The 16,520-nt window shown below is 38.5% G+C and overlaps 1 protein-coding gene across 4 annotated transcripts; it reads right to left on the reverse strand.

Moving 5' to 3' along the window:
- Positions 1–641: 641 nt before the first annotated feature.
- LOC149001086 (LEAF RUST 10 DISEASE-RESISTANCE LOCUS RECEPTOR-LIKE PROTEIN KINASE-like 1.2) lies at positions 642–16,520 on the reverse strand. 4 transcript variants are annotated; one of them, XM_089140739.1, is made up of 4 exons: positions 15,543–16,520; positions 2,517–2,552; positions 2,098–2,388; positions 642–1,996 (listed from the first exon to the last, which is right to left on the reverse strand). In XM_089140739.1, exons 1-4 carry the CDS (start codon positions 16,351–16,353, stop codon positions 1,071–1,073), a joined length of 2,064 nt encoding a protein of 687 aa, XP_088996865.1. In that variant the 5' UTR covers positions 16,354–16,520; the 3' UTR covers positions 642–1,070. The 4 variants fall into 4 exon arrangements, with proteins under 4 accessions (XP_088996865.1, XP_088996866.1, XP_088996863.1 ...); XM_089140740.1 differs by lacking the exon at positions 15,543–16,520 and adding an exon at positions 11,775–13,902; XM_089140737.1 differs by lacking the exon at positions 15,543–16,520 and adding an exon at positions 8,219–10,552.

Raw genomic sequence — 16,520 nt, forward strand, 5'->3', positions numbered from 1 at the left:
TCCTCCCCCGCTCCAAACGAAAACGAAAACGAAAACGAAAACGAAAACGAAAACAAACCCCAGCGTTGGTTTTCCCCTGTTCCCAATATAGCATTTCTCCGCTCTTTGGAAGCCTACTTCCCTTTTTGTTCCATCAGCTTTAAAGATTCAATGATTCCATAGCAAATTGCAGATGAAGAGGATTCTAACTTCAATCGGAGAGACGCATGGTAACAATAAAAGATTTTCTTCGATATGCTCTTTTACCCTTTTAATCCCCTCAATCTCAGCTCTCAAGTCTCAGCTATACATATTTCTGCTCTATCCACCTTACAGGCACCTGATTTTTCTTACTAGTCTTGTATAGTTACTTTTAGCAACAAGTTGGATTAGTCTAGGACATCAACTGACCAATCCAATTATAACTAATCAATTATTAGAGGGAAGGTATAGTGAGAAGAAGAAGTGGCAATCTATAATAAAGGGTAATTTGATCTTTAGAGGTCTTTTTCTTAAAACCCAAACCCAAAGAGGACTGAGTGATAGCATTTCTTTTCATTGGTGCAGGCATGGTAAAAGCAAGAAGGATGAAAACTATGGCATAGGTATTTATGGAATGTACAGCATTTAATCCACTTCCTCTTTCAGTCTCAATCAATGCATTTGCTGTTTAAACTCTCAAGCAGATAAGTTTTATTATAATCTGTGTTGGAAAACTAATGCCAAATAACAGAAAGCTAATACAGTCTTCTAGAGTTCACAAGGGAAAAAAAAGGCAGAAAAAGATTCCTGCGATCACAGTATACTTCCAAAGATTTTCTACACATCAAAGTAATCAGAAATGACACACACGCTCTTTCTATTTACTATTTACAATGCACGTTCTCAAGCCATAATACTGCTGCTACCGGTGATGCTACTGGTGTAACCTTGAGAACAGCAAAATTAAGGGGGGAAAAAACAGGCAGAGGAAAATTAAAGGTAAATTACAATCTTATAACTCATTTGAATCTGATTGTGATAATAGTAAAACATACTCTTCCCATGTACCTGAAAAGTCTTCAACGCATACTGCGAAAAGGAATTCAAGCCTAGGCACTGGTATTAGGTGTCGTGGATCGACTGACCCACTTTTCGGTAACGGAATCTGGTGAAAATGGTGGATCAATACTCTTCAACAGTCCTATTTTGTCCGTCTGAATAACTAGTTTTGGCTTTTCCACTGTGTAGTCTTCCTTCTCAATTCCCTTCAAGGTCTCCAACACCTCATCCATGGAAGGCCTCAGTTCCTTCTCAAGCTGCAGACAACGAAACGCCAACTCTGCCACTGATGTTGTCATCATCCTTACTGCATTATCTGTTTCAAACCCGAGAGCTGGATCAACCAACTCATGCAATGCCTGATTTTGAATCCTGTTGATAGCCATGTTAGCCAAATTAATATCTTGATGATGCCTATTGATATCTACAGCAGGCTTGGATGATATGAGCTCAATCAAGACCACCCCAAAGCTATAAACATCACTCTTGTCTGTAAGCTGGTAGCATTGGTGATACTCAGGGTCTACATATCCTGGAGTCCCTTGTGGTGCAGTGGAGACATGGGTGACATCATTGGGGAAGAGACGAGAGAGCCCGAAATCTGCAACTTTTACACCAAAATTGCTGTCAAGGAGAATATTGGTAGTTTTCACATCACGGTGTATAACGTCAGAAGCATGGAGGTAGGCCAGTGCACTTGCAGTCTCTATGGCGATGCTCATTCGGGTTGGCCAAGTCACTGACCCAGCTTCTGCTCTATTACCATGAAGATGATCTGCCACAGTACCATTAGGGATGAACTCATAGACAAGGAGTAGTTCACGGCTATGTCTTGAGGTACAACCATAGAGTGTGACAAGATTTTGATGGCGTAAGCGCGTGAGGATCTCAACTTCATTCATGAATTGTTCAACACGTCTGTAGTTGTTCTCGTAAAGGCGCTTAACGGCAACCTCGCGACCATCCTTGAGTTTTCCTGGACAATAAAAATTGAAGAAATAGCTTCCAGTAAGGTTCTAAAGCAGGAGAAATCTTGGACTTAAAAATACGTAGGGGACTATGTTTTAGCTCGCTCACCGTAGTATACAGTGCCAAAGCCTCCATCTCCAAGTTCTTTACTGGAATTGAAGTTGTGGGTGGCTTCTTCAAGTTCAGCATAAGTAAAGACATGGACTCCGAAGTAGGTGCTGCCCTTTTCAATGTCTTTGGAGGAGGCCTTGGAAGGGTATTTTCTCGAGAGAGGAGTCGTAGAAATGGAGGTGCCTTTGCTTTTGAATGGGGTGAAGGGACCTTCCTTGGGATGGCGTCGTCGGTATATGATAAAGCACACGCCTAATAAAAGGATTGCCCCAAGAATGCACCCAAAGGCTGAGAGGGAGAATGAAATAGAATGATCAGTAGGAGTTTTTGGTAAAATATCTTAGGAGAGATTTAAGTCTATAACAATGAATTGGAACATTTAAATCTAAAGAATAGAATATAAAGACGAGGATTACCTATCCCAACCTTTGCTCCAGCAGAAAGATGTTTGCCTGCCCCACAATCATCAGAAAAAAAACACACATTAGTTTGTTTGGACATTAAACTCTGAATGCCACCAAAATCTCTATATCGTCAGTGATTAAAAAAAGTTGAGCTAGAATAGTTAGAATAGTTTGTTAAAGAACTTCTGCAGGATTTAGATTCAAATATAAGTGATTCAGAAATCGGGATTGTAAGTAAGTGTGGACTAATGTCATAGATTCAATTTGGGATCATCAAGTAATACTATAAATGGGAGACAACAACTAGTATTAATAAAACATTAAAGTGAAACCCCCTTGAAATATCACTTGGGTTCGAGTGGAGCTGAATGCAAGACTTACAGATAAAATCCACTAGAGATTGGCCCCACATGATGAACTCCATTTGGATACCTCACATGCATTATGTATGTGGAACATTATTCATGGACCGGTTTGAGTTTGTATCCAAACTACATGAAGCAAGCTCCAATAACATAATTAAGCAAAATTATGTACAAAAAGATGGATGTATGACTTTACTGTATAATAACATCATCTAAATCCTCAATCGTGAATTTTCTTTCTTCTGTGAAATCTTGGTCGAGGATATAATTAATGACTAATACATGTTCATCAAACATAACCCATTTCATAGAATATACATGTTAACCGAAGAAACATGACCTAAGCCATTCTAATAAAATATTAAGATTGAGGCCTTTCACAATGACATGCCCGTTACGCACAGAAAACACGAGAAATAAATGATGGAACATATCTGGAGGACAAGTTTTATACGTCCACTTGGATTCAGGTGAGTGGGAAATGATCCTCTGATCACTTTCTTTATACAATAGAGGAGGAAGATGAATGAGTCATGTCAATAATGAAGAGAAATGGGAGGGCAATCACATCAATAAAGATTAACACTAAATCATGTCAACAAAAATACAAACTACTTTCAACTTTTTCCAAGCAAGTATAGCTTGGCTATATAACTTTTGTTTTCCAAATCAGCATGCATGTATTTCTTGTCTAGTGTGCATGGAGAATCTTATTCGTGGTTTTAACTATTGGTGCCACTGTTGTATTTGCTCTACAGATCAGCCAGTATGAAACCTAGCTCCTTTCTCATCAGTAAACTAGTTTTTGTGAATACTTTTGCCATTGCAGTACAGCAGTAGTCTGTTCTGTTACATAAATATGTCACTGAAGAGAACCTGCCCGGAACGATTAGGTCCGCTGCATTTTGAATTTTGCGAGAGAAAGTGAGAGAAAAACAACGGGGCAGTAGTATAAAGGGTTCGGATTTGATTTGGTTTCGTAGGATTTGTTTGTTTTTTTCTGGGTTCAGGTTTCGTAGGACTTACGGCTGTTCTTTGATGCCTAAAGATAAAATAGAAGTAAAGAAAAAAAAGAAAAAGGTTAAACAACGACTACTGGCTACTGGGAGGGAAAGTCACAGCCGTCCAAATAAAGGCAGAGACCCATTTCAGCGAATTTTAAGATATAATAATAACTAAATACGGATGCAATGAGGAGGACCCGTGACTTATGATTAATTAATTTCCGGTAACCAAGGTTCACCTAACAAGTTTGAATTATTTTTTGATTCTCTTCTCATTTACCCGTTATACATGTACTAATATTATTATTCTAACTTCTTACCAAAATATATATATATATATATATATATTATTATTCTAACTTTCAAGTTTCAACACTGTCTAATGAATAATCACTTAATATTATTTGAGCAAATGGACATTACATCCTGACCGTCAGATATATGCTAAAGTAGACAGATGCCTAGATCCTGAATTCTACTGGGACCCCACCCCAACTCTACAGAGAAGAGAAGAGAATAGAATAGAATAGAATAGAATAGAATAGAATAGCATACAATAACTGGACCACCAGGTCCACGGCAGGTAAACCCGCCCGCCCTACTTGACAATTGACATATCAATATTATTTCTATATGGTTTAACTAACGGATGATTAATCAGAAAAGAAAAAGAAAAAAGAAGAAAGAAAAAAACCAGAAAGAAAGAAGGTGAATTGGCGATGGCGGATGATAATGATGATGAGTCACTTACCTGCAGTGCAGATTTGGGCATGGGAGGATCCAGTGGGGCAAAGGCACAAGAACTGTTTCTGGTAATATCCACATCGGCCACCGCTAGCTTCGCATTGGCTGCAATTAGTATTCTCACTCCATTTCAGCAGCAACCCTCCTCCTCTACTTAACAAATAATCCGAATAGCTGCTCGCTCCTTTACTGTTCGCGTCTATGTCTACGGGCGTACTTACTGTGGACTTGCATGTCTGAAGAATATAATTCAGGTCTGGCAAACCCAAATCTTGTTCGAACACGGCGTACGAATGATTCCCCGTAACACTACTGTTGGAACAATTAATTTGGAAGGATTGGTAAGCAGCCGAGTTGATGGTTTTGGAGCAGTTGTAAAAGAAGAAGAGATTCTCGAGAGTGTGGCCGAACTGGAAAGGAGTGCCGTCGAGGGAGAAATTATGCAGGGGAACAGAGCAACTATTCTTCGACTTCGACTCTGCTTCTTCTGCTTCGATGTCCACCACCAGAAGCGACCGGTTATCATAAAATATGTCTTTGATGAGGTATTCTGAGTCGGAAAATAAAAGGGCTGTTGTATCGTTGTCCATGCAGCTTACCTCGTAGCCTGGCCACCCGCAGTAGTTCTTATGCAACAGAGGAATCCAGAAAGGAAAACTTATATTTGGACTCCCATGGCCGCAGCTTTGAGGCTCGCAAGCTTCGAATTTCGGATCCTCCTTTGATTTGGCTTCCGCAGTGAGGAGGAGGAGGAGGAGGAGGAAGAGAAAGAGGATGGAGTTGATCAATAATACAGGGAACAAGTGCCTGTCACCGAGAGATGAGAAACTCATTCTTGGGAAGTAGGGATCAAGAAGAACAACACAAGCGAGGAGGAGGAATAGGGTAGTAACAACAGATGAAGCGCGATTGGGGAGATGTAAGGAAGATGATGATGAGAAGAATCATTGTTGAATGGCGAATCGGTGATTGCTGGTTTGTGGGTTGGTGCGAGTTTGACTTTGTGACACCATCTTATTTTTTTTCAGCTTCGCTTTGTTCCACTGGTTTGAACTAATTTCAGGTATGTCTCCATTGATTGGAGATCTAGACTCTTAGAATAGATTAGAATAGAGAAATTGGTAAAAGTTCCCTTTCCCTCCAAAGTCCCCAACTAACCAAGGACAAAAGCATCTTTCTATATAAAATAAAAAAAAAAAAAAAAAAAAAAAAATAAAAAAAAAAAAAAAAAAAAAAAAATATAAAAATATATATATATATATATATATAATATATATATATATATATATATATATTTGTAAAAATAATTAATGGCGCATCTGGACGCAACATACTCTGTTCCATCCAAGCATAATATATGTATATATATATTATATATGCCTTGCCTTGCCTTGCCTTGCCTTGGAGCCTTGGACATATATCGATCGATCTACATCGTATAACTGAACATGATCAGTATGGAATCAGAAGAATTAATCATGAATCCAGAGTTTGATCAAATTAACGATCACATCATCAGTGCAGAAAGAAAAAGAGAAAGAAAAAGAAATTCTTCACTATCTAACAAACTCCAATATTGAGAATATGATTAATAAAAAGGAAGGAAGGAAAAATAAACAAAAAGCTAGCCTTAATCAACTTTCAAAGGAATCACCTTTTATACACAGATGTATGAGCATGAACCACACAATTGGAATAATCTTTTTCGGGTTTTTTCTCTTATACGGATCCAAAGTGGCTAGCTAGCTAGGTAGTGCTAGGACCAGCCCACTAGGAGAGGAGAGAAAGCTATGTTTGTAGTTTGTACTCTTCCATTGGGTATTGACTCTTGAGTCTTAAAAGACAATGGTGTTCCCTTGCAGTGCAAGCTAGGGCATCTTGGGAAAATACGAGTGTGCAACAGTGGCAATTATGGTGGGTGGTTTGAATCTGCTTTGCTTTGTTTTGCTTTGTTGAACGCAAAACGATGGATTTGCGAAAAAAGATTCAAAGAAACACGTACTACGTCTCCTGCTCTGCTTTATCATAGAGACACGGACGGCAAGTATATATATGATGAATTGAGACTTCGGAGAGCAAGATTGCCCCTTGCATATTCCAAAGTGAATTGATTAGATTAAGAGAGAGAGAGAACAACACAGAAACCCAAAACCAGTGTGAAATTGGGAACCAGAGTCAGTGAAATTGGTTTTGGGCATTCTAATCCGGATCAGATATGAACCAGTGTGAAACCGATTAACATTGGTCAAATCATATCATGAGCTGACCTCGGTTGAATCGCCCAAAATTGAAATCTGCCAATCTCATCAATGCGATAGCACAATTGTTGAAGGGTCAGGATGTTACCATCAGGATAGAGATCAATGTCTTTTTCAACTTTTGTTTTTGTTTTTTTTTAAGTTTACGGTCTATTTCCAATATAAATTCTTTCCCAGTTGAATGGGTAAAGCGGCGTTCTTTGTTCAATCCTATTTTTCCATTGAAGTGAACCTTGTTAAATTTGTCAACAAAATCAATCCTATTCTCCCCTCCATTGGAATGGCACCACATGTCAAATGTCAAAATCCTTCCCAAGAAATCCATTGCATTTAACTCCCCCCCTCAATCAGGAGAAAAACCAAAGACCCCTGCATCTATAGTGGGTTCCAAACACACTGATTGGCCTCATCAGCTGTTCCCTGCCCTTTTCACTCTCACTGGACCTCAAATAATTGTAAAGAATCTAATCCAAAACATTACTTATTCACATGAAACAACTTCGATCCAACGTGCCACCAAATGAATGAATCCAATATGTTGGACAACCCCCTGATCATTACTAATAACAGTTTTATGCTTCAGAATTCAAGTGGTTCTACCAGGGACTTTCAACTCTAGAATCCAACCTCCATCATATCAAAAATTGAGTATATCTCAAGGTTTTAGGTAGGGTTGCAATAAGGTTGTGCTTTCTAAAATTCCTAACTTATCCTAAATCTATCATCGAAGAGTTGTTCAATTAGTAACGACTGGCATTTTATTTCCTAATAAAAAGGTCATTAGTTTGACATTCCCTATAGTATATATAATACTTTTCAACCCCTAGTAAAAAGTTAACAATAATTTTTAAATAAAAAAAAAAAATCCAAAATCTAAGCTTAATCCTATAAGTTAGGGCTAGATTAGACATATCCACACCCTAATTTTAATCAAAAGACTAAAAATAATATGATTCTATATTATTATCAAAAGGAGTATTCTATAAAATCAAACGGGACAGAATTAGTCAAGTCAAACATTTAACCAAGACAAGCCCCCCTTACCCACTCTGAAAACTAGAATTTTGAGTCCAAATCCTACTTGGGGTTGATGGTGGTCATTAACTTATACCCTAACGACGACGTTTGAGTGTGGGTCAATTATTTGAAGCGATAGAAATTGAGATGAGTCACAACCGATTCTGATTCGGTTCAGAATCGGTCAATCACTGATTCTTAATTTAAACCGTGGCGAAGATTCCTGAGGTAGATGCCAAGAAGCCAAGAAGCCAAGAACAGAATAGAAACCAAATGAAAATGAGATGAGATGAGATGAGATGAGAAGAACAAGACGTAGAAGCTACCTTGGAGTTGGGGACACTTTGTATCGTAAGCTTGATGGGTGCAAAAGCAGGTAGGTTTGGCCAAAGTGGCGTTATAACCACATGTCCCACCCGAGTCCATGCAGACGGTACAGTTCTCATCAACGATGATGGACCACTGCAATACGAATCCACGCACCAGAATACTACCAAGAGCTGACGAGTTGCTTAAAATCTTCACTGCATCCACCTCACGAACAGGAACGTTGACAATTTTGTTGCAGCCTCCACTAGTGGCATGTTGTTTCGCTTGGACTGGGTCGAATCCGACCGTAAATGGAACGACGCCACCACCACCACCACCTCCATCAAGAGGGCAAGTAACGTCACCTACCTGAGCTTGCTGCTTATTCGGGTTGCCATTAATGGGCAGCTGGAAGGCGGAGGAGTTGCTGGTGCAACCAAAGAAGAGAGTCAAATTGGTGTAACCAGAAGCATAACTGAAGATGGTGTAATTGAAGCTTGTGTTTGCAAGGCCTCCACCAGAAGTAAGGCAAATTGTATCTTCAGATAAGCCATGCTGGACGATATTCATGTTTCTTTTATCAATAGTGATGTTCAAAACATCATAGTCTTGATTCTCGAGCGTAATCGTAGGATTCGGTTTTTCGTCGCATAGAAGATCGAATTTTGGGTACCCACAGTAATCTTGTCTTCCATTTCCGTAGAAAGGGTAATTGATCGACTTCAGGAGATCTCCACAGTCGAACAGAGAGGGCGAGCAGTTTGAATATCTGTAGTCATATTCAGACGAGGAAGATGACAACGGGAAGAAGAAGAAGAAGAAGAAGAAGAAGAAGATGGCGCTTATGAACAAGAAGAAAAGCTGAGGATGCATCGGAAGAATTAACTTGATATATTGTTCTCTTGGATCAATACTCAAAACCAACCAACGAAGAAGAGTATACAGAACACACACAGAGACCTGATCAAGTTATGGAGAATGAATGCTTCTTGATTGTCTGGGGATAAAATAAGGACGTCACCTCACTTGCATAATCTATTATTATTGAAAATTGGGTTTCTATGACTATTGACTATATGGCAGGCCAGGCTAGGCCAGCCTTTGCACCAAGCAAATAACGGCACTATTGAATTGAATTTTGGAATTTTGGAATTTCCAGGAAACTTCTTGGATGGAGAAAATGGCATCATCCCCTAATTGGGATTAATTCTTATTTGAATCCTCTGAATCCATTAAAAGTGTGTGATTGCATTCCATGCAAGGAGGCTAGCCGTGTGTTAGGTTGAGCTGTTTAAAACCCTGAATTAGCCTTGGACACTAGAGGAGAAATAATTCCCATTTGACCATCATTTCTGTATTGGTGATGATCATAATTCATAAGCCTGTCCTGTCCCGTCCTGTCCTGCATTGGAATTGGGAAAGAAAAGGCCGGACACCCACCAGACTGGACTTTTTAGCTTTAGGTGAAGAACATGTGTCGTCGAGCCTAATAAAATCATAAAATAAGTTTGGCATACATATAATATAATATAATATATATAAAAGACCCTAAAGTCTAATTGGGATTTGGGAGGGAGACTCGTTCTACTTCTAACTCCTGTATGTGAATAATGAATGGTTAGATTAATCGAAAAGAATTTTCACAAGTAGGAAACACGTGGATACTTTTGGAGCGGACCGCCACCATGGACAAAGACATTCTAGAGCATTTTTTTTTTTCTTTTTCTTTGATGGAAAGTTGGAAAGTAGTTGCTAAGAACATACATGACAGAAAAGCCACGCGACAGGGTTTACCTTGATGGTTGTTGGCTTGGGATCGGCGAGTTTATCAAATTAAAAAGCCAATCAATGCCTGACGGCCTATGAAGAAGGGAAAGAGTAGTAATTTCTTCTTATTATAGTGGAAGGCTCTAATCTGTGTAGTAGGGTTATTATGCATGGTTTAAGAAAGAATGAAAACTCTAAGTCTATGGGTTCAACTCTTCTCGATGCACATGTAATAGTCACATCACATCCCAATATATAAACACCTCTATTGCTCTTTGGCCAATTTTGCTTCAGAGAGGACAGAGGACAGAAAAACAGAAGAAAAAAAATTACAAGAAACAAACAAGAAAACTAACTTTAAATGGGCACATGGATTTGCTAAAAATTACTCAAACTAATAAATCTTTAAATTTCAAATGGGGAGGGAGGCCCACCTCTCATGGAAGTCATGTCATGTGGGGGTCTATTCTATTCTATCTGCTTTGTTTGCATCGCCTTGAACACAACATGAATTGACTGACAATGAGCGATATGTGACTCGACGGAGAGATGGCATGAGAAGAAGAAAAGAATAAACAGAATGCATGGGTCCAATTAAGATGAGAATATATATATATATATATATATATATATATATTAGAAGAAACTAACTAACAAGAAAATGAACTTGTGACGAAGAATATTAGACTCAAAATGTATGTGGTGTGTTTGGTTTTTGCTCTGCAAAGTGCAACCTATGTATTATTAAGATACCCTTCCCTCCCTCCCTCCCTCCCTCCCTGGCGTCGCTCAAGTGGGTTCAAATTTTTAAATCCTCCTCACGCTTATTCTTTTAGGCTTAGCTTATGATTATTATTAATACTATTTCATTATTATTAAATAAAAGCACGTTATTTAATTGGAAAAAGAATAAAAATATAGATAGATTTATATATAAATTATTGATGATAATATCACTTTAGCCTTGTGGGTTGTTCCTCACATTGTTAGCACATGACATGACACAATTCATGCATGGATAACAACATTCCAATGTTGAGTGTCGGAGAAACCAAGGCCACGGTGAGGGGTTCCCCCTTCTCTCTCTTTCTCTGTATCTCTCTCTCTCTCTCTCTTAAATTAATTAGTATGTATTCAACGGAGAGGTCGTGGTTCCCCTCCCGGTGGTGTAAAGCTTTGATTAATTCCGGATCAAGCCTCTCTCTCTCTCCGACGGAAACAAAAAGGAAAATAAGTTGCGAAACGGACCATCCATCCAAGTAAAAGTGTAAAACTTGATGAAACAAGCAAAGAGGGAGGTTCCAGCTTCTTCACCCGCATCAAGGTGACTAGGTCCAAGCTAGGAAGGAAGGAAGGACACTCAATCTCATCTCATCTCATCTCATCTCATCTCACTCTCTCTCTCTCTTTATTCAACGACTACTTATGATGATGGGAGGAGGGTCAATGCCGGCATATATAGATATAGTCAGTCATATGGTGCCCAGCCGCCGTGAACCTCACGGCATCAATCATCTACCATCCACCATCTACCATCTAGATAGATAGATAGATCTCAAGGGTTTGAAATCCAGCAATTCTTACCTGCTTAGTGGTTCCTAACTGCTTTTTATTTCGGTTCAGATATATATATATATATATATATATATATATATATATATGTTTATATATATTTATTGATTCTAATTGTTACCACCCAGCCTTGCCAAGAGGGAAAATTAAGCTTAGCTATAAATTCATGAAGGACTACCAAAACAAAACAAAACAAAACAAAAAATTATGGAAAGCGGAAAGAGGAGAACTTACTCGAGCTGGGGTAGCAAATGGGTTGGTTCGAAGTGGAATTATACCCACAACTCCCACTATTTCCCCTGCAATATTCACACCAGCTGACCACATCGGCAGTCCATTTCACCTCAAACCCTTTGTTTATCGCATCGGCGATTGTGAGACTGGACGGTACGGGGCCGAGGCCCTGCTGCGATGTTTCAAGCACTGTGACCACAATACTGCTTTCGCATCCCGAGATTGGGTCTGATCCCACTCCTCCTCCACTGCTGATGTTAAAGTAGACCCAACCGGGAATTCCATTTCCGTTGACGCTGCTGCTGCATATCTGATGTATGGGAGTTGGACCAACACCGAAGGGTGATGCGTAAGAGTCGCAACCATAGAACAATGTCAAATTCACATCCTTGCTCGTGTAATCCAAGTGATTGAAATCGAGGGTGGTGTTATGGAATTGATCCCCCTGCACGCAGACTCCATTACCGAAACCCATTCGAGCGATCGTCAGTGTGTTGGCCGGCCAACAAGCAATACTCAAAACCTGATACGTTATGCCCCCTGTCTCGATCGTCGCCGAGTTAGTTTCTGGGTAGCACTTGAGCTCCAAAGCAGGAACACCACAGTAGTCTGGACGAGACCCTCCCCAGAAAGGATATCCAATTCCGCTAATGTTTCCACACTCGAACGTGCCGACGCAGTCTTTATACTTATCTCCAGCTCCTCGTACTACTTCACCCCCCCAACATGCAGATATGCTAACGAGGATGATGATGATGATGACCAAGAAGAAGAATAACATGAAGGTTCTGGTGTTCATTTTGGGAAGGAATTGATTCTAATTTCGAGCTAACAGGTACAGGCACAGGTACTGATGATCGACATCATGATCATAGACATATCGGAACCGAACTACCGAAGAATTTAAAGGAATTGTGGACTAGTTAGTTAGTTTAATTTGGTGAAAGAATATATACTATATATGTAGACTTGTGGTGGTGGCTGGTAGTCTGGTACTGAGGCCTGAGGAGGGATACCTAATAAAAGAAGGATAAGCAAAATGAAAAACAAATTAAAGCACAGTACGTTGGTGTGAAGTGTAATGTAATCTGGAGTCCGGAACTCTGGACTAATAATATTAATAATCCATCCATCAGATTTGAAATCTCCACTCGCCAAATGGACTCTGCCTCTGCCTGCTTCCAAAGTTGACCAGTCTAGTTTCGGGACGGGACCCCAGGTCCCCAACATCCTTAATGTGCGCGAATACTAATTTCAACTACTTTTTTTATCATTATTATCTTTGACTATAGTATTGATTAGGTGTGCTTTTATTTTATTTTATTTTATTTTATTTTATTTTAAACAATTGTTATGCTCATAATACCCTAAAAACAATATAATTGGAAATGAACTATCGATATTAATAGATACTCCTTTTAAAGAAATTAATTAATTAATTAATTAATGGTATTAAAAATGAAAATACATTTTTATCAATCAATAAATATGGGAAGTATTTAAAATCCGAATTATTTTTTATTTTTCGTTATTTTAATCACTCCATCATACATACATACCTCCACAGGGAATGCATTTCATCACTCCCCTAATTCTACCACTAATCAATTTGAGTGTGGTCCATATGTTGTTGTCTATATCATTCTATACTCATAACTAAAATATCAACTATTTATTTCTACCAATATTGCTTTCCAAGGTCTCGAAAAGTCTAGGAAACTGCATTTAATAATAAAAATTATTAAATAAGTCCTATAATTGAATTAATGGTGGAGCATTATCACGGGTGCTCAAAATATTAAACGGTCAGCATCCTAGGCATCATCAATCAATCTAACAAATAAACTTATATTAGAGAAGAATAATAATCTAAGTTATTTTGGACCAACCAAAATAGACCTACAACCATCTAAGGGACTAAACATCAAAAGTTTGAGGCTGAAGCTGGTCTCTCATCATTAGAACCAAACACAAGTTATATAAGGTCATATTTGTATGACTAACAAATAATATAAAATATATATATAATTAACTATTCGAATCTCCTTGCTTACAATAATGTAATATCTAGTACTAAAAATACCTAGTAAGGATGGTGCGTGGATCCTAAACGATTTAGACATAAAGTAGATTTTCCCCACTCCAACTCTCTCTAGAGGGAAATAAAACCTCTTTTTTAAAATAACTATGTAAAATATAAACCAAATTAAATCATATTAAATTATCCAACTCAAATACTTGAGCTTGTAGGTGAAGTAGGTGATATGACCTTAGATCATAAATAAAAAAATCCTCTATTATGGAAGCAAATTAATGTTGAAATATCTAATTTTGTTGGCAAGAGATATCTTTCATATTGTATCTACAATATAAAATCAACTCTGCTCCTAAAAATTTTCTAATATGAGATTTTTCTCAATAAACAATTTGTGTAATCTAGAAAAGAAAATGAAAAAATAATCATAACAGAAGACACCTCTGCCGCTAGCCTAGATTCAATATAGATGTTGTAACTATTTTTAGCATATTTTAGAACTTATTAATTAACAATTTGATAAACTACCTAAGGTGTCAAATTATAACCTACTGAAGCCAGCCGGGTTTTGAAGCATAGATATTTAAATTAACAAAAGTAGAGGGGGGGGGGGGAGACTAAGTTTCTTAATCCATGATGAAAATGATTCTTTCCCTCAGTGCATATCAATGTGAGGTAAGAGGAACAAAAGACATGGAAGCCTCTATCTTATCTCGTGGTCCTAATTGGTACAAATTGACACATACATATTAATTGATAACTGAAAATTATAGTTTTTGGAAATAGAGGCGACTACATATAATGCTATAAGACTGCAAATTGGTTTTGAATAATTAGATTAAATCTAAGAATAACCATAGAAAAGATATGGATCATGGATACCACGTTTGCTTAGGCAAACCAAAGCAATTAATTAATTAATTAAGGTCCTTACTTCCAGTAGTAGTTGCAGTGGAGGTGCCAAATGAAATCTAAAAGTGGAAGCACCCCAGAACCACCGAATTTGAATCCTCTAACTAATGAGCTTACAAAATTAGAAGGAAAAAAAAAATCTTTTAAGTTTCCAGACACCTATTGTAAGATTTTTCTCATCCACACATTATAATATTTATTGCATTTTTTAGATTAATCACATGTTATCAGATATTTTTTTAATGAAAATCTCAAGAAGATATCTATACCACTATGGAATCAAATTCTAATAATTATATTTTTCCCACGTGGAAAACATCTATACTCTTTTGTTTCAGGTTGATCCTATCCATCGAGCTTTTGGTTCTTTGGCTTCTATCATTATATGTAAAGTAAATATTTTCCTAATTAAATGAGGAATTGAAGAGGATCTAGATACATTTTATCATTTATGGAGATCTAAATCTACATATACAGGCAAATTCCTAGAATCCGACCTGCACAGGCTAGTGACTAATCTAATGTTGTCAATTTAAATATCAATCAGATTAAAGCCATCATCATCATTATTAGGTGAACATAAACCTTGAACGCCTTCCCACTACAAACAACTATTACACTAAGAAACAGTAAAATAATGGAATAAATTAATACTTTTGTGGTAGAAATAATAATAAAAAATTAGAAAAAGATGAACTTGAGAGGCGGCAGTAGTTATCCAAATAAACACCATCTCCATTATCCAGCGAGAGAAGGTAAGAAGCGCGTTATATATATATATGTATATAAGTGTGGGCTTTGATGTTATTGAGGAAACGTACCTGGGCCTGGGCAAGTGGGACCTCGGTAGGCTCCCCCACCTCCATTAATGGGGCAAAAGCAGAGAAACGCGTCGGCCGTCGCATTAAACCCACAACGCCCACCGGAATCCTCGCACTCATAGCAGAGTCTCTCTGTTCCCCAATTCAACTGGAACCCAGATTTCACGGCGCCGGCAAAATCAGTGCTCAGTCCCGTCGCCGTCAATTTCTCAGAACTGTTGGTCACCGGCACCACCACGCTAAACTCACAATGGAGTTGCCAATCGAACCCACCACCACCACCACCACCCAGGATCTCTGCCTCCATGGATACGTAGGACGACGACGAGAGACACGGGAAGGGAAACAACCGGGCGGTTGTTTTAGGGTGGGAAGAACAATTGGAGAAGAAGGTGAGGTTGAGATCCAATTCGGTGTACTTTAGACTGGGAATGGATGAGAGCGAAACGTTCTGAGTCGGCCTTGGACATTCTTGATTTACGACATTGATGTCCACGACAGTGAAAGTCTCGGCGGTGTAGTTGATGCTTTTGATGTAATAGTAATCGTCAGAGATATTGATGCAGGGCTTAACGCCGTAGCAGGAGATGCCGAAGCTAGGGTAACCACAGTAGATTTGGGGATTTGAATCGCCGAGGTGCCAGAATGGGTACCTGATGGCAACGCCGTCACCGCAATCATGAGATGAATTGCAGAGACTGGAATATAAGCTCATTAGGGCATTGCTATTCGATCCGTTCATCAAGAGTAGATGGAGGAGGAAGAAGAGGTGGAGCAAGAACAAACGATGGATGGGTTTTGGAGGCATCATCGCCTAGCAGAGGAAAGCTCTGCGACGAAGAAATTTTTGTTAACAATCAAAAGAATGTGAATGACCTTTACCTATTATTAGCCATGATCACTCAACCCATTTTGGTTTTATTTATTACTTATTTTAATTTCTTTTGAATTCGTTGGCTTGGGAGTTCCAATTTTGAC

The sequence above is a fragment of the Hakea prostrata genome, chromosome 11 (assembly GCF_041222555.1).
Source record: "Hakea prostrata isolate BN-2017 chromosome 11, UWA_Hpros_2, whole genome shotgun sequence".
NCBI lineage: Eukaryota > Viridiplantae > Streptophyta > Magnoliopsida > Proteales > Proteaceae > Hakea > Hakea prostrata.